At 45.6% G+C, this 17,894-nt stretch overlaps 3 protein-coding genes across 6 annotated transcripts; 1 reads left to right on the top strand and 2 right to left on the bottom strand.

Annotated features, from left to right (window-relative positions):
• The first annotated feature begins 1,138 nt into the window (after positions 1-1,138).
• On the top strand, positions 1,139-2,239 carry LOC101767331 (BTB/POZ and MATH domain-containing protein 2). Its single transcript, XM_004967209.2, has one exon. The coding sequence runs from the start codon at positions 1,218-1,220 to the stop codon at positions 2,070-2,072; it is 855 nt and encodes a 284-aa protein (XP_004967266.2). The 5' UTR covers positions 1,139-1,217; the 3' UTR covers positions 2,073-2,239.
• A 1,287-nt stretch (positions 2,240-3,526) lies between these two features.
• On the bottom strand, positions 3,527-4,585 carry LOC101766931 (BTB/POZ and MATH domain-containing protein 1). The gene has a single exon (XM_004967208.3). The coding sequence runs from the start codon at positions 4,583-4,585 to the stop codon at positions 3,527-3,529; it is 1,059 nt and encodes a 352-aa protein (XP_004967265.3).
• Positions 4,586-8,148: 3,563 nt separating this feature from the next.
• Positions 8,149-17,894, bottom strand: LOC101773929. 4 transcript variants are annotated; one of them, XM_004966255.3, is made up of 17 exons: positions 16,947-17,892; positions 15,099-15,587; positions 14,851-14,985; positions 12,799-14,766; positions 12,596-12,712; positions 12,238-12,420; positions 12,090-12,152; positions 11,914-11,985; positions 11,579-11,848; positions 10,718-10,837; positions 10,128-10,187; positions 9,980-10,020; positions 9,730-9,807; positions 9,575-9,659; positions 9,240-9,469; positions 8,917-9,157; positions 8,149-8,737 (listed from the first exon to the last, which is right to left on the bottom strand). In XM_004966255.3, the coding sequence occupies exons 1-15, from the start codon at positions 17,823-17,825 to the stop codon at positions 9,341-9,343; spliced, it is 4,689 nt and encodes a 1,562-aa protein (XP_004966312.2). In that variant the 5' UTR covers positions 17,826-17,892; the 3' UTR covers positions 8,149-8,737; positions 8,917-9,157; positions 9,240-9,340. The 4 variants fall into 4 exon arrangements, with proteins under 4 accessions (XP_004966312.2, XP_012700977.1, XP_012700976.1 ...); XM_012845523.2 differs by having other exon boundaries at positions 16,961-17,090; XM_012845522.2 differs by having other exon boundaries at positions 15,099-15,600; positions 16,947-17,085.

The raw sequence follows: 17,894 nt of genomic DNA, 5'->3' as shown, positions 1-17,894 counted from the left end.
CTCAATTTTAGCGATCGATACCGAATACCCATCTATGCCAATCTTTGCATTCGTATTGAGTTCCAGGTAGTAGAGTCCTCAGCTTTGAATTGAGCATTCGTATTGAGTTCCAGGTAGTAGAGTCCTCAGCTTTGAATTGATATAATCCCAAAGTCCCAAACCTAGGACTTGGCCGTGCCGTTTCTAGGCTGTCCGTGGCATGGCCCAAAGCATGACATTGCAGGTAGAATTTGGGGCCATACCTCGAGCATGGTATGTGGTACAGCACAATATGATGGCACAATGTTTTATATAGCTAGCATGATAGTAGAAGCAGATGATCAAGTTCCTTTACCCTCTTGTTGTGTTTATTTTCTTCCATATTATTGGCACAACGTTTTAAATAATTGTGTGTAGATATACATGTAAATTAAACTGCATTAAGAAATTGTATTCACAACAAATTATAACACTGTTTCAGAGCCTGTTTGGCACAACTCTAGCTTCGAGATCCAGGTTGAATATCTAGTTTGAAGATTAAAATAAAGTGATTTAAATATATATTTACTATTTAGTCTAAAGTACTAATAAAAAAATTTATCTACATACTCCTGATTTACATGTGGTTCCAATTTTAAGGTTTTTTTGGCTACCAATAGAGTAAAATTTACCGGCGGTACATGAACTTAGTAGAGAGTGTCATCCAGATCCCTAAACTCTGAAAATGCACGTCTTCGATTCACACGAAGTCCAAATCTCCTTAACCCATGTTAAACTGCAAGCGTGGCACGCTGACTGGGCGTCGATGTGAGCCTAACAAGTGGGGCCCACATGTCAGGTCCATCACTCACTTTCCCTTTCTCTACTGAACCTGAAGGAACCCATTCCGATCTGAACGTGCATAAGTGGTGCACGTACAATTTCCTGAACCTGAAGGAACCCATTCCGTACTCCGTAGAAACCGCCGCCGCCGCCGCCGCGGCGCGACGTCTCTGCTTCCCACGCGATTGACCGCGGCGATCCACAGCTCCCTGTCCACCGTCATGACTCCCGCCTCCGTCAATCTCACGGGGGCCGTGCGCTCCGTGCAGCTGTTCAAGATCAGCGGCTTCACGGCGACCAAGGAGAAACCAGGGTACACCGCGTCGATGGTGTGCGCCGTCGGTGGACACGACTGGCGAATCGAATTCCATCCAAAGGCCTCGGATCCGAGCCTTTACGGCAGCAATGACTGGATCATGTTCCGTGTTCGGCTGATCAGCAAAGGATCGGGCGGGGTGGCGGCGTCGTTCTGCTGCCGCCTCGTGGATCCGAGCCCACCGAGAGATTCTCCGGAGGAAAACATCAGGTCATCCATGTTCTACGAAAACAGATCCCTGGATGTCCTTCTCATCAGATGGAGTGACCTGGCGAGCCCACGATGTCGAAAGCTGAAAGACGACTGCATATTTGTGCAGTGTGCACTCACCGTCCTCGAAGCTAAGGATGCGGCGGCGGCGTCCGACGCCGTGGCCAGTGTTCCATCCTCCGACCTGCACCAGCAACTTGGAGAGCTGTTGCGGAGCCAGAAGGGGGCGGACGTCACGTTCATCATCGCTGGTGAGTCCGTCGCCGCACACAGGTCCGTGCTCGCGGCGAGGTCGCCGGTTTTCATGGCCCAGCTCTTCGGGGACATGAAGGAGAAGGCGTCGACGTGCGTCGAGATCAATGACATGGAGGTGGAGGTGTTCAGGACCTTGCTGTATTTCGTCTACACCGACACGGTGCCCGAGCTGGACCAGAAGGGGGAGCAGGCAACACTGATGGCACAGCATCTTCTTGAAGCCGCAGATCGGTATGGACTGGAGAGGCTCAAGAGGATCTGTGTGGAGAAGGTGTGCACGGGCATCAGCGTGGGTACGGTTGCAACCACGTTGGCTTTGGCGGAGCAGCACGGATGCTCGGAGCTCAAATCTAGGTGCATGAAGTTCATCGTGGCTACCCCTGAGAATCTCCACGCTGTCGCTGCAACTGGAGGGTACAAGCATCTCGAGGCAAGCTGCCCCTCGGTTTTGACTGAACTTCTGAAGCTCATGGCCAAGGGGAACAAGTAGTTGGGCGTTCTGCTGTTGGGGGAGGAAAGAAGGCCTTTTGTTTTGTTTTGTTTTTCCCGTTTGTGCTTGAAGATTAATAGAAATGGTCGCTTGAAACTTCCTAGTTCCTACCGACCGCACCGATATACGAAGATGTCATGTATGGCCGTATGGGGGGCTAATGACGAGTGGAGAACTTTATCTTACTGTCCTTTGTATTCTTTTATAAGTCTTTCTGCCTGTCTTTCCTATTTGTACCGTCATACTTTCTTTTATGAGTATTTCTGTGTATATCATAAGTGAAATCTTTTGACTCTGCCCGTCAAAAGAAAATCTTTTGCCTTTGACTAGCTTAAGGAATGCTCGGCTAATGAATAGGCTAATGGCAACAGAAGGGTGCAGTGCCTCCGACCACAAATGGCTGGAGGACGGCTAGTGGTGCGAAGAGAAGGAAGTCTCAGAGTGATATAATAGCATCAGACGACGGCTAATGGTGGGAGAAGAAATTAGAGAGAGATCTAAGTGCGGGGAAAGCAATTCGCTGAGCATCCACTGCCAGAGATGGAGGAATGCAAGGACAACAAGGAGAAATAGCACAACGAAGAGAGAACATGGAAGGTTAAAGATGAACCAAAGCTCGTTGCGCATAAGAAAGATTGAGGATGGTCTAATTGGTGAGAATTCATGATTTCAAGCACCTGTGAACATACGGATTCAAGTATGCTAGCCCGCGAACCACATACACCTTTGCCAACGGCGCTACGCATGGCCAAATCCTAGATCTACTCGGGAGTATAAAAAATCATGGGGGTATCCTCGTTGAGGAAAGTGGAAACAACCTAATCCAGAACAACAGAACGATTAGAATTATGAAACATTCAATATGTAGTTACACATTAAAAAATGTTACTAGTGACATGGACTCTTGAGTTTATTGTACCATATGTCTTCGAGATACCGCGTTTTGTGTATTTTACGACTGATCCGTAAATCAAGGAGGCATAGAATTATTGAAGGATGGTTAAAAAAATATCTTTGGCAAGGATTGTTAGTTATAAGTTGTCTCAAAATTAGGTGAATCCTACAAAAACTTATCATTGTAATTGTCTTAATATTTACGATACTATATGTTTTAGGATAAACGAGCTGACATTTTAATCGGTTAAGTCAAAATATTAAGAACATATGAACAACGTTTCTAAACAATTTAAAGCATAAAACAATATACTTTGTGACCGGGGTACTCACTCTTAAGTTATTCATAAATAAGAATATTTATTTTTATATAAAACTAATTCTCAAAACAAATCCACATGGAAACATTTAAACTGAACAAGTAATAAAGAGAAATATGTGGTCAAAGTTTAGAATGGTCGGTTTCAGATAATCCTTAAACGTCATTCATATTTCTAAAAATAAATAAATAAATAAAAAAGGTCTGCATTCTGTCTGCCAACAATAGAATGCATACCCAACTACTTGTATCCCTCGAGCATAAGCTTGAGAAGTTCAGTTAGAACGGAGGGGCAGCTTGCCTCGAGATGCTTATAACCTTCTGTTGCAGAAACTGCGCTGAGATTCGCCAAGGTGAACTTCATGCATCTGGCTTTCAACTTCGAGCAACCATGCTGTTCCGCCAACGCCAACGTCGTTGCGACAGTGTCCACGTTCATGGTGGTGCAGATCTTCTCCACGCATATCTTCTTCAGCCTCTTCAACCCATACCGATCCGCAGCTTCAAGAAGATGCTGCGCCATCGCCGTCGCCTGCTCCCCCTTCATCTTGTTCCCCAGCTCGGGCACCGTGTCGGTGTAGATGAAACGGAGCATGGCCCGGAACACCTCGGCCTCCATGTCCTCGATCTCGACGCACTGCGATGCCTTCTCCTTCATGTCCCCGAATAGCTCGGCCATGAACACCGGCGACCGCGCCGCGAGCACGGACCTGTGTGCCGTGACGGACTCGCCGGCGACGATGAACGTGATGTCCGCCCCCGTCCCGCTCCGCAGCAGGTCACCGAGTTGCTGGTGCAGGTCGGCGGACGGAACTCTGGGCGAGGCATACGCCGCCGCCGCCGCCGTCGTTGCGTCCTTCGGCTCGGCGAGTAGGACGGTGATCACGCATTGCACGATCACGCAGTCGTCTTTCAGGTACTTGGACGCCTCCAGGTCGCTCCGTGCCATGAGAGCGATATTGAGGCCACTGTTTTTGTAGAATGAAGAGGACGCCAGCTTCCCAGTGGACGGATCTGGCGCCATGCTTACTGGATCCACGAGGCAGCAGCTGAACGACGCCGCCGCGCCGTGCGCCTTGCTGGTCAGGGTAGCACGGAACGTGACCCAGGGGTCGCCGAAGTAGACGTGGCCGGAGTTCCTGCCGTCGGGGTCGAATTCGATTCGCCAGCTGTGTCCGCCGACGGAACATGCCCTCGACGGAAGCCCCAGGCTTTCCTTGGTCGCCGTGAAGCCGTTGATCCTGAACCGCTGCACGGAGCGCGCGGCCGTCGTGAGGTCGATGCAGGCGGCGTTCTGCATGATGGAGGACGGGATCGGAGCACGGCTGATAGGGAGTTCCAACTTTCTACGGCGTGAGTTGATGAAAGGCGTGGGATTTCGTCAGCAACCAATGAATAATCATGTGTTTATAGATATATATGCACGCACGATTAGCCGCGGGTCGTAAGCCTTTCGTACTCATCGCATCCCAAACATAACTCGTTAAGTAGATCAAATCCGATAACTTCACCATCCCGGCGGCCACGAGTGGCGCATCCCATACTTCCACGACGGTGCCAAGGAGGATTGCGAAGACTACGCCTCTGTCTTCCTCATATTCGTCACCGAGCACGTCAAGCTATGGTGATACACGACTTGACGCTGGTCGATCCAGCCACTGGGCTGTCCTCGCTCGTCTCCTCGCCGACTGTGTCCGACGATGCAAACAAATGCTTGGGGAACCAACAGGTGGAAGAAGAGAAGCGAGCTTGAAGCGTCCTACCTTCGGGACGACTCACTTGTGATCGAGTGCGATGTCACTATTATCAAGGACTCGCGGCTTGAGGAGACGACTGAGAGGCACCTCGAGGTTCAAGTGCCACCCTCAGACCTCTCAAACAATAGAGAGATGAAGAAGAGATAATAGAGGACAGTGTTTAATGTTTCTTGTTTTTGTATATCTACACCACACTCGGACGTAGAAGATCCCTCCCACACACGAATTTTCTAACCGTCGGATCCGTCTCTCCCATCTCAATGCCGACCACCGCCTTCCCCTTCTGCCTCGCCAGCGCCATCCCCAGCACAATCAAGACAAAGATTCAAAAGAGAGAGACCTCAACACAAAAGATTAAGGATGGCAACGGGACGGGTTCGGATCAAGTGGAGTGTCTGGGCACCCAAAATCGAAACCCGAACCTAAAACCTGAATCCGTCCCGAGCACCGATTCAGGTGAAAATCCATCCCCGAAATCGAAATCCACAGATCCCCGAAACCTGACGGATTAACCTAAACCCGCTGTCGCCCACCTTGTCGCCGCCCCGCTGCCGCCGCCGCGCCATCGCCCGCCGTTGTCGCCCCCGTCTCCGCCGCCCTGCTGTCCTCCGCCCGGCCGGGTCATCGCCCGCTCCGCACCGTCATCCGTCGATCCACCGCCACGCTGTCCTCCGCCCGGCCACGCCGTCGCCCGCTGTCGCCTGTCTCCGCCGTCGATCCCCAGTCGAATGGTACGGGTGGGGTTGGCTGTTGGCGGCGCGGTTGGGTGCGGTGCGGGACGGGCGGACGGTGGGATGGCTGGGTGCCTGGGTGCGGGACGACGCGGCTGGGTGAAGGATTTCAGCCTTATATACCTAGGGTTGCTAGGTAGGCTTCTAGTAGGCTGGATGTTTTGGGGCCCCGATGGAGCTCCAAAGGTGAATTTAAGAATCCGTCCCAAACCCGCAGTATTTCGGGTATCTGAACCCGCAAATCCATAGGCGAAAACTAGGAACCAAAACCGAAACCCGCGGATATCCACCCCGAACCCAATCCACTGCCATCCTTAGAAAAGATGAATTTTCAATGCAGAAACTCATAGCTCTATTTTTTTTACTGAAAGTGGCTAAGATATTCCCACATAGGAGATACAACTGAATATATAGCGAAACGACGACTCCGGCGAGCTCGTGCACGCGAAAGAAGGCACGAGAGTGCACGGATCCTCACGGGTGGCTTCCTTGCCATGACGCGAAGCTCTAGGCGGTGATCTTGTGGATGGCAAGGCGGTGGCGGAAGAGATCGAGAGCGGTAGGCGCGAGCTAGGGTTGTGGGCGTGCGGTGGCGGCGCTGAAGCTTGGACGCGGGGTTTAGGGTTTGGTGATGGGGGACTTCGGAGACGGTAGGTTTTATAGTGCTGGGAGGCGATCCTTGGCGTGGGTGCCAAGAATTGGAGGTGGGTGTGCAAGCAGCCGGGACTCCAGTTTGAGTTCGCCTTGGGTGTGACGCAGCGATGTGGACGACAGGCAGGCCTCGACGGTCAGCGAGACAAGGCGAAATTGTAAAGTGGTGGGGCGCCTTCTGCTGGCGAGCTGGCACGGGAAGGTGGGCCGGCTGCTGGGCCGCTACGCTGCTGCGAAGCTGGGCCAAGACAAGGAGCGGGCCAAAAGAAAAAAGAAGAAAGAGAAAGGTTTTCCTATTATTTAAAAAGAAAATCAAACATGATTCAAACTTGAGTTGAAACACAAATTCGAACTCAACACTCAAAGAGAAAATGCACCAGCATGAATGCAACAATGAAATCCTATGATTTATTAACTTATTTTTAAAAATATTTAAATGCCTAATAAATTAAATGCAACCTTAGAAAATCCTTAAGTCCTTAGACATAAGAAATTAAATTCTAACAAATTCTAACAAACTTTATTAATCTGCAAAAGTTTGAAAATTAGGGTGTTATATTCTTGCATGCTTTTCAATAGATCTTTACTCCTACCCCTCGTATTGCTAACCGTCTGACCTTTGACGTCAACGTGCTACTGTTGAGAGCCGATGCCTTGGTCAGGTCTTATCCGTATCTCGCAAAAGTGTGATGATGTCATTTAGCCGATAGGGGTGCGTACGAGGCCTTGCTGCCGCGAACTTGTCTGTTAAGACTAATGGGTTGAAGTTAACACCCCCTCACCGTGCTACCTTGTCTAAGTTCAATACACGGTCATGACATTGATCATATTTTGTTACCTTGATCGGCTTGTAAGCGGTAGACAAGACGGCTTTAGTGATTATGCTCTAATCTTTTATGTTGACAGATGGAGGTTAATGATCTCTCATTCGTGTTACCTTATCTAATTTCAATACATTTGTCAAGACATTAATTAAGATCTGTTGATGTATCTGGATTGCGTACAATCAGCATCGGCTGGTCCTTGTTGTTACGTTCTAATCTTTTAAGTTAGTAGATTGATGCCAGTGCACTCTCATTCGTGTTACCTTGTCTGAGTTCAATACACTTATCAAGATATTGGCTAGATCTGTTAGCTTATCTGATAAGCGCGTGGTTAACAAGGATTCCCTTTTATGGCTGTTGCGTTACAATGCTTTATCTTAGCCCGTCGGCTAACATAGCCGATGACACATACCATTAATATTTTATTTATTTACTTCGTATGATTACATTGAATCTATCTGCCGTGGTGTTTAATCAAAGAACGTTTACCTATAAGTCCCTTGTCAATTGCAGGTCAAATTGACTAGCACGCATTGCACCACTCGCGAGCTGATTTGGAACCTGCACTGGAGTTAAGTAGATCTTCCAGATCCTCCGTGTTGTTCAACGCAGAAGCCTGAGGTCCAGATTTTGCAGGAGTTAATCTAGTGTATATACCTAGTAGGTCGTTGCTTCCATACTGAAATTCGGGATAATCAATTCTGCAGGAAAAATTAACATCGTACCTGTCAGCAGCTGCCAGTAGGTGCTGTGCCATAGTCGCCGCCGCCTCAGACTCCTCATCAAGCTCCGGAGCCATGTCACGATTCGTAAATGCTGTGTTATTCGAAACAGCCTACCACGATTCTTCAAGTTTGTTTTCTTATTTTTCCTGGAAAATTACCATTTACTCCAAAGCTATTAAATTCGCCTAGTATTTTTTAGTTGTATCACGATGTTAGCAACATTTGCTAAGTGTTTTACAATGTACTAGTATGTGCGAACTAGATGTACAGCTGTATCGCAAAAACTTTCGGTGGCTACTAACCTGTAAAAATCATTACAATGCAGCAAAACTGTATTTTGCTTCAGTTACAAGACAGTACAGCAATACAAGAGCAACTGCTCAAATTTCAGAGCAATTGCAAAAGCAAGAGAGATGTAGCTGCAACCAGCAATATGACAACGAGAGTACTGAGAGCATCATTGCCACAGTTCCGTCCGCTAACCAGCATCTCGTCCCCGGTCACCAGGAAGTTCTCGGCACCGGCTCGGCAATCTGGAGACGTGTCTTGCTACACGAACCGTGGTTTGGCGCCAATAGCATCTCCCTGATGCTAATCCCGGTTCCTTTATAGCGTTCCTCATTTTCTTCTTGACCATCAGGTTGCAGAGACGGTGCTAGAGCAATCTCCGGTGCTGCTCAGGTCTATATGTTCCGAGAGGTCTACTCTGCTCCTTCCGTAACCTTACAGGTCTGCCAGCAGGTCATACTTTAAAGAGTTCCTTTCTGCCACAAAATAGTATGTCATGACCAAGGGACTAGGAAGCAAATGAGGCCTCAGCTCAGAACTGAAGTTTGTCGCCCAAAGGGAAATCCCTTGTAGTGTGCGGTGTGCCTTGGACACAAAAACCCTTGGCGAGAGGCGAAATTGTCTATCGATGGATGAGCATTAGATATGCACTTACCAAGCATTACATGAATGAGCTCTTCTAGAAACTTAGAAGAGCAGCCATCCATGTACGTACCATGTGTGCACCACCATCGTGCTCTTGAGTACACCAATCCGCCTCCATCAGAGGTCTCAACATTGAGAGGCTTGATCAGGGAGCAAGGCATCTTGCATCGTTACACTTACATGAACACTCCTGTGCAGATCTTGCAGATCTACTTCGCCCATTTCAGGGAAGCAAGCTCAGTAGACTGAGGCTGTAACATGTTTAACGTCAAAATCTATCAGTGAATATGTGGTAATGATTAAGATTGAAACAGAGTGTTCATCCACACTTACCTTCTAAGCAGCTGCATAGCCATCAGAGTGCTTAAAAGGCTGCACAGGTCATTCCAACCTGACACCAAATGTAGCTTGCGGAATCCTACCTCTTTTTATAGCTACAACTCATCAGTATCAATACTTGGGATTATTTTCTTTAGTATATTGAATGATGATTCAGGCATGCTACATTCTGAACTGAACTGTAGTAGCTCATTCTCTAGAACAGCAAAAGCATCAGCAAAAGCCTGTCATATACATGATAAAATGGTATAAGTTCTCAACCTGCAGGCTGCAGTTTCCTACCCAGATATTTATGTCTGAATACAAAATAAGAGAGAATTGTAACTAACCTTTATACATTGGTGAATGCGGAAACAATTCCTGCCCACATTGTTTGCAGGGCAAAGTGGATCATCAATGTGAATTGGGTCAATGCTGCAAAATCAAGCATATTTACATACAGAAAACTAACATTGTAGGTGACAGGAGTAAATGAACTTATTACCTGTGCCCTCTTTCACGATTCAAATAAATTCCACTTCCTTGGATAGAAATACGCATATGGCGTGGATCAAATATGTTCCTGGCATTAAGATTACAAATTATATGCAAGATACACAATAGTAGCTGTTCCGAAAGGGAAAACATACACAAGGCCCTATTAAGTATTAACATTCAGGGCTTCAGGCACATAGATGCAATTGTTTGGCCCCATATAGTTGCTAAAAACAAAAATTTCAGGGGTATTTTCTTACCCAAAAAAGTATAAGAAATCCATCAAAAGGCTGCCCAGATTCTGCCAAATTAAAAACATAATGGAAATGATTACAAGGATACAAAAACCAGACAAAAAATAGAGTAGTAACTCAAACGCACCTAGGGTGCTCAAGATTCACAACTTACTTGGTTGATAGGCCGACCAAGATGATGCTCATGCTGGAGAAAACGAACAATTAACAGCACCTGCAAATAATATTTAAACTGAAGCTTTATTTTTCACAGGTCCTCAAAATACGAATGTGACACCAGTGAAAAACTGGATCAGGTAAAATGCCATTGATCAACATAATATGCTAATATGGAAAATAATACAGGACAGTAAGTTTGAACTGAACTATCCAAAGATCACATGATATAAGCAAATAAAAGTTTGCTAGAATGTGCTCTGCTTGTGTTTCACTGTTTAACAATACAAATATTAATATCTGTATCATCTCTACAAAAGGGTTAATCCAGAGTTCAGACAAATTAACCTAACCATTGATAAACTCATGGTAAAAAATATAGAATCGTGATTAATCTACTAAACATAAAGGTATTTAATCATTAACTTGCAATTCTGTTTTTTATAGTGAACTGAAAGAGTACATATAGGTCCGCATAAGCTTAACGCCTCAGTCATGTATAAGAAAGAAGCCGCCCAGTGCAAACATACTGTAATAGCCATAAATTTTCAATGAAGCAAATGCAGGGCTATTTGAAAAGCTACATACCAAACAGTAAGAGCTTAGACCACCTGAATAGGGATGGTCCAAACTCCGGTCAGCCAAAAACTTCTTGAGAATCAATGCAAGAGGTACAACTGCAGGAAATTGCTGTGTCAACTCGCGCACCTGTAGAATAAATAAGTAAATAAATACATAAGAAGATGAGCAAATAGGCAGGGAATACTGCTTAATGCTTCGTAATTCCATCTTGCAAAATTCTCATAAATGTTTGTCAATAATATATCATGAGCAACAATGTGTGTGGTATGTGCTTTATCTAGTCAGAAAGTTCCACAGCTACTAAGCAGCTGGCTGGATGCTCATTCATACTGCTAAAAACGTAAAATCTGAAACTGTTGCAAAGCAAAAATCACTCCAGAAGTAACATGATTCTTATCATTTCTTATCTCGTCCTCACAATCTTTGGAGGCAACAACATGAAAACATTACTCCATTTGCAAGAACACATGCCAACTTTATGTATGATTTGCATGATGGTATTGTGTACTGCAAAAATAGCTAAGGTAAAAGATAAAAGAATCATTTTGTTTAGAACACCAAAAATTGCAACATTGCATGTAGATCGCACAGAATACCAAAATAAGATGATACTTATCCAGCTGACGTTCCGCATCATATTATGCATGCACATATGTTAGATTATTCATGTAGTGCTTATTACTAATGGTCCAAAATATTCAAATGTTTGCTACATGTTAAATTTATATTAGAATACAAGACAGCTACCGAACTCTAATCAAACAGGTCCAAACAAAATATTTGAATGACCATCAAACTTAGAACTAACAGTAATGGAGAGGAACTCTTGTTCTCTTTGGATATCCAGACAATAGAATTCTGACTTACCAACTCAGTAGTCTGCAGTCCTGTGTGGGATGGCGATTTGAAACTTATATCAAGACGAATTGACTGCACAATGTCACAATCATCCTTATTCAATTTTGAGGACACCAGCATGTTGCTGCCTTCTGAACTAGAGGTATCAGACCGAGGAGGACTCCCTTGTTCTCCAAGCACATTAACTGAATATTCTTGTGAGCTATCCAGTACTGAAGAATACTCATTGAACATATTTGTGTCACAAGGTACATCTGCTACAAGCATAATCACAGGTATCTGCAAATAACATAAGCATGAGGAAAATAAAGTAGCTAATGAACTAGCAAAAGAAAGCCACTTACAGCTGTGTTTTCAACTGTTTTGAGGGAATCACTCCTAACCCAGTCTTGGTTTGTAAGACACCTTGCTGCATGCTGAAAGGAAAATGATGGTTCATGTGAAAAGAAGGGAAAATTCTTTGTCCTCTTAGCATGCAAGCACGTCTGTTGTGTGTCCATATGTAAGCCAAATGAATTACCTGTAGACATGTTTCCTTGATGCCATTCCGGCCTTCCAAAATTCCAGCTTCTTTAATAGGTTCCTGAAAGCAACAACTTTATTATCCACAACAATATGGATGCACTTGAACTAACTTGTTATACACTGTTATTAGTCATGCAACTCACCAGGTTTCGGACAGGGGGAAGAGAAACTACAAGATCAACGTCACTAGTTGGAAGAGCCAAGCCAGTGGCATTTGAGCCAAATAGATTTGTACGGGAGCGAGGCCACAGAACCTGCAAGCACCGTGTGACTCTTTTGACAGCCCAGTTTATGTAGGGCCTCCTCACCAGATTACCAGCAGCAACCTTGCAGGTTGTACAAATGGAATCAATACATGCTTAGAAAAGGGGAGCTTTTATTGACACAAATTTAGGCATGAGATGACACAAAATTGATTAGCATCAGAGTAAGTTTAAGGTCCCATACCAAAAAATAAATAAATGAATAGTGATGCCAGAGGCAGAAGAAAAAGGGATATACCTGCTTACAGAATTGATCTATTTCTTCATGTAGAGCATTGTGCATCGAAGAGAGGGATGTCTTGTGAGATGAGCCGTTTAGCATATCAGGTGGCTGTACAGGCAATGCCACGTCTGGCTGCAAAAGTATATTTTAGAAAGACAGAAAGGACGAATAAATGATCATTCTCGCTACTGATGGAAGATTGGAAATTACATCCTTACATGTTGATCACGAGATAGCTGTGAAATCTTAACAAGGTGGTCCTGCAAAACAGTATCCTCAATTGATTGCACCAATGTACCAGAAGAAGTGGCCTTGTTTCCCCATGAAGGCCATACAACTTCAGGACCATCCAAGCAAAACTGAGCCCTATGGAAAATTTTGTCCTCAGAAAATAGACCTCTCATCCCCCAATGACGAGGACTTGAGCTGCCAGATCTAACAATCGGGAATCCTCTTTTTCTTGACTCTCCAGCAGGGGAAGGAGGTGGTGGCCGAGGCACGCGGGGAACACTAAGCACTACTGGTGATGGAGGTCTTCTTAGAAGAGGTATGTCCCTCCTTGTTGATGGTACACATGGACTCCTGTGATCATGACCAGCCTTAATCTCAGATCTTGATGACCTTCGTGATATAGGAACAACTATCGGCCGCAGCATGGCATATGGCAATGTATCTCCCTTAACTACTTCACTGCCACAAGGCACACTCTTGACAACTGAAGTCGTTTTATCTTCAGGACTCTCTTGCATAGAAGATGGAGAAGTATGAGCTTCATTATTGATGTCATTCCCTGTTATTGAGTGAGCAGCAGGATCAAAAGATTCATTTTGAGAACAGGATGGAGTGGAGGGTGGTGATGATACACCATTTGTGTATGTAGATGGAATCCCATTAGCCACATCATCAACAACTCGTATAACATCAGCCTCATGCCAAGCCCAAGCACTATCGTCTGAACTAAGAGATGGTGGCCTAGAAAAACCAGTTCCTGCATGTTCTGCAGGGTTCCAATACATCACACCTCCACCAAAGTATTGGTTAATATCTCTTCCAGAATGTGCACGGCTATCTGGTTCTTCTTCAGAAAACCAGTAGCTTTCAGTATCATCCCCAACGTCACTGTCACTGCAAATACCCCCTCTTTGCATTAGTTGAGCAGGGAACCCTGACCAAGCAGAAGATTGCATCTGTGGGGTGTACAATGGATCATAACTTACAGCTGCATTTTTACCGTAACCTCTAAAAACAGGAGGCCAATCAAAACTTAGTGGCACCGCTAGAGAAGGTAACATTTGATTGCATCCAGCATCAATCGGCGGATTCCTCACCTGATGGTTCGCAGAAAGAAAGGGTTGATTGAATTGAGTTGGCCATTTGTAACCATCAAGATGCAACCTGTCTGCTGCAGCTGGACGCTGTTGCATTTCAGGAGATACAAAATGAGGTGGTGTTACACTGGGCCATTCATATGATGTTCCTCCCAGTAGGTTCCTGTTGTATACATAATATTCACCGCCGCTATTTTTCATTACTGCACCATTGTCAGTTATAGCACTTTGAAGCATGTTGGCAGGAATAACAGAAGGTAAAATTTTGTCCGTTGTTGCTACAGATTTATGATCCAATTGTTTCTCATCACAGCCAGTTTTTTCCTGTGCAGATCTTACCAAGGAGCCAACAGAGCTTCCGTTCAGATTATTGGAAGCGACATTGTTGATTCCTGAAGGTAAACATGACGACGACTGAACCACCGATTCACTTTGACTGATGTACGATGAGGCCTGCTCATCCATATAGGAGGCATCATATTCATCAGCACTTTGAAAATGTTCTGTAGTAACTGATGAGCTAACTCTAGGAGAATACGATGGGTCTTCAAGTTTTTTGCCCTTTCTGCTGGCTATTACATTTGTTCCATTAGATAAAATGGAAGGGTCAGAACATCTAACTGCTTCAGAGATCTCACTCTTGGAAGGATGGACATAAGATGGGTGATGAGGTAAGACATCGACTTCTTCAACAGGTTTATGTGAGGCATCTGTAGCAATATGGGGAACAACTGTTTTCAATTTGGTAGATCTTGGGCTCTCAGGTCTCATCAGATTTGATGGTTTTGTTTTCCCTTTACGCTTGTTCTTCTTTTTGTTACATTGATTCTTGCAGTCATCCAACCCGACAGTTTGCTCCTAAAATATGGAGGATATCCCTCATAAATCATGAATTAATGAACAACCAAACAAAAAAATATTGTGCGAAATAAAGTTTACAACCTTCATTGTGGGTATAATTTCCTTGCAAGGAGTTTCTTCAGATGGAGGTCCATCAGTAGTGCCTCTAACAGATGCAGGGCACTGGTTGGGTAAAGGCCTACAATTGCGACTTTCCGAACTACTGCATCCATTATCCTGGAAAAAAAAAAGTCTTTAGGTTAACAAGTAACAACATAATATACTCAGTGAAGCATATAGTCCTATGCTTATCGCAATGCTATAGCAAGCAGAGCAACAATCAACTATACCTTGGATGGTTTAGCAGATGCTGTTAGCTTTTTCGAGGTGTTAGACTTCTTCTTTCCTTTCCGAGAACCACCACTGGTCTTCTCAACATCTTTCTTTTTCGGAGCTCCATCCCCAATAAGTTCAAGATTTATGCTTTCTGTTGACACCATCATGAGGAGCCCTCGTAATTTCATAAGTATCTCACCAGCAGCAGTAGGAGCCAAAGCTAATGAAGTGAAAAAGATTGCATCATCGCCACAGCAAGTAATGTTGTTCTTCAAACACACTATCTCCTCAACTAGTTTCAGTCTTGTCAACTCTTTAGCAAATATAGGCTTCTTGCTACAAGATAGAATGTTTGCAATGTCAATGGAACAAGCCCGATTCTTTCTGAAGAAAGACTGTCGTGTACATTCACAAGATTTATCTGCCACAAATGATCCTGATTCACCTAAGCAGAAGGAGAAACTATCCCAAGCAATATCTGATCCTTCAACCATCTCATTAGCCTGCAAACTTGAACTATTAGCATATTAGATGTGCTCGAGGCATAGCAACATGCTCAGGACAATTGCACACCAAGTTTAGTGATTCTCCTCCCAATCACAGTACTAAAGCAAGCCTGTATGGGGTGACAAAGAGCTGTCTTTTTGTTACCCCACATCAACATAGTTGGGCTAACATAAACACATCAAGATTCAAGAAAGACATAGCTTACTTCGAGAAAAATGAGGGGTTTCACACTAAATAGAGGATAATTTCCAGTACCATTTTACAGAAAATCATACAGATCACTCCTATAAATACTAGTGAAACATTTGATTCACAGTGCCTCAAAATTGTATTCATTGGACATTTGGACTACGTGCCAGAGAGAAGAACACTTTGCAATCTGATTTTCAGTTTTTTTAACTTCTTAGAAAAAGCATGATAGTGCTAACTCCGCTACATAACAGATATCCTGGATTCATTAATCGTTTAGGACTGTTCTGAGACTTCAGTTAGATAAAGCATGCATATTTCAGAAAGCAACAGCATTTGTCAAATAGTTGAATCACATTAGTGTGGTTATTTCAGCAAATAGGGCTTTTTTTCTCAGCACAGACATAACACAATAACCAACTTCTGTATGTCATTTCCAAAACAAGAGGAGAATTAATGTTTAATCCGATTAAATATATATGTGAAATCTATCTTCCGTCATATTTATGAACCAGGTACTGCTACATTCACATACTTTTACAGGACAAAAATTCTTCAGAACCTGCTAGATTTGCTTGCTTGTTTTCTTATTTAAAGGTGCACCTACATTTGCATAAGTTAACATCAACACAAGAAAGGCAATTTGCTGCCACTTCCTTTCCAAGGACCTATAACATGGTTAAGCATGCTGGCTTGTTTTCCCTCAACTGAGTTCAGAAATAAGATGGCAAGGAATTAGTGTATGCCATGTTATTTCTGTCACCTTTTCCATTCTTCCATCACCATCAACGGCCTTTCCACCTTTCGTTTATTACAATAACAAGTCAACAATAGATACCCAAAATGCATCAGTATGGAATCTACCACCCATAATAAACTCAAATCACATTTATTGCCTCATGCACATCATAACTAAATCACCTTTAATTAGACAACACAGTTCAATAATAGATTCATGTAATGTAACAACCAAATATCTTATCTCAAACCATGATTTCAATTGAATTAAAATCATACCCAAAAAAATCTAAGGAAATTGCAGAAACGTTTCTAAAATCTGGAGTTCACTTATGCAAACAAGGCAAACAACTAAGAAATCCAACCCCATAGTATTTGAAATCCATGACTGTAAGTTACTTCAAAATGCAGAGTAGAAAGCATATTACCAGGGCCACTGCACCTTTTCCAAAGAATGCCCCCATGATCCTTGCTCTCATCCGAGGCTCCAGCCTCATCCACCAATCCACATATCCCTTCTCCCTCCAGAAGGCGTTTGCAGCGAGCCCAGCCTTCTCCTTCACACCCTTCCCAACTCTCACCGCCTTCCTGCCTCCACCTCCACCTCCCCCCGCTGCCGCCCACGACATCCGCAGCGCGATCTCCAACCTGTTGGCCACAAACTCCTCGATCACGTAGTAGCCCTTATCATTCAGCCAAGGCAGCTCGGGGAAATCCTGGAACGCCAGCGCGGCCAGGTCCACCTCCCCTTCCCCAGAGCACAAGAACCTCCCGCCGGAGATCTCGTCCATGGCTGCGACAAAGCCGTCGAGGTCGGCGAGGAATGCCTCGGCGACGGTGATCGCGTCGGGGCACCGCGACGACGTGGGGGAGGAGGGGAAGAGGAGGAGGTTGGCGAAGAGGAGCGCGTGCGCCCGGGAGCCCGCCGCGGCGCGGGCGAGGAGGCCGCGGGAGAGCCGCGAGAGGACGGTGGGCTCCTCGGCCCCGCGCGCGGAGGAGGTGGACGGGGGCGGGGAGTGGAGGACGAAGAAGGAGGAGTGGCCCCGGAGGCGGAGGCGGCGGAGCATGGAGAGCAGAGCGGCGGACGCGGCCGGGCCGAGGAGGGAGGTGGCGGCCGCGGCGCGCGCGGCGGGGGCGAGGGACGCGAGCCACCGGAGGATCGCGGCGCGCGGTGACGAGGAGGTGGAGGAGGAGGCGGCGGCGGGGCTAGGGTTCGCCGCGGCGTGGTAGAGGGAGAGGTGCGCGGTGAGGGCGTCCATGAGCTCCTGCCTGGTGCGCGGCGAGGCGGAGGCGGAAGCGGGCGCCATGGTGGAGCGGCCGCGTCGGTGGTTGGTCGGGAATGGGGAGGAGTGGCCGCTGTGGTGGGCCTGGAGACT

This window comes from Setaria italica, chromosome IV (assembly GCF_000263155.2).
Source record: "Setaria italica strain Yugu1 chromosome IV, Setaria_italica_v2.0, whole genome shotgun sequence".
Lineage (NCBI taxonomy): Eukaryota > Viridiplantae > Streptophyta > Magnoliopsida > Poales > Poaceae > Setaria > Setaria italica.
Note: the sequence above shows the minus strand (reverse complement) of the source record. Positions and strands in the feature narration are given on the sequence as shown.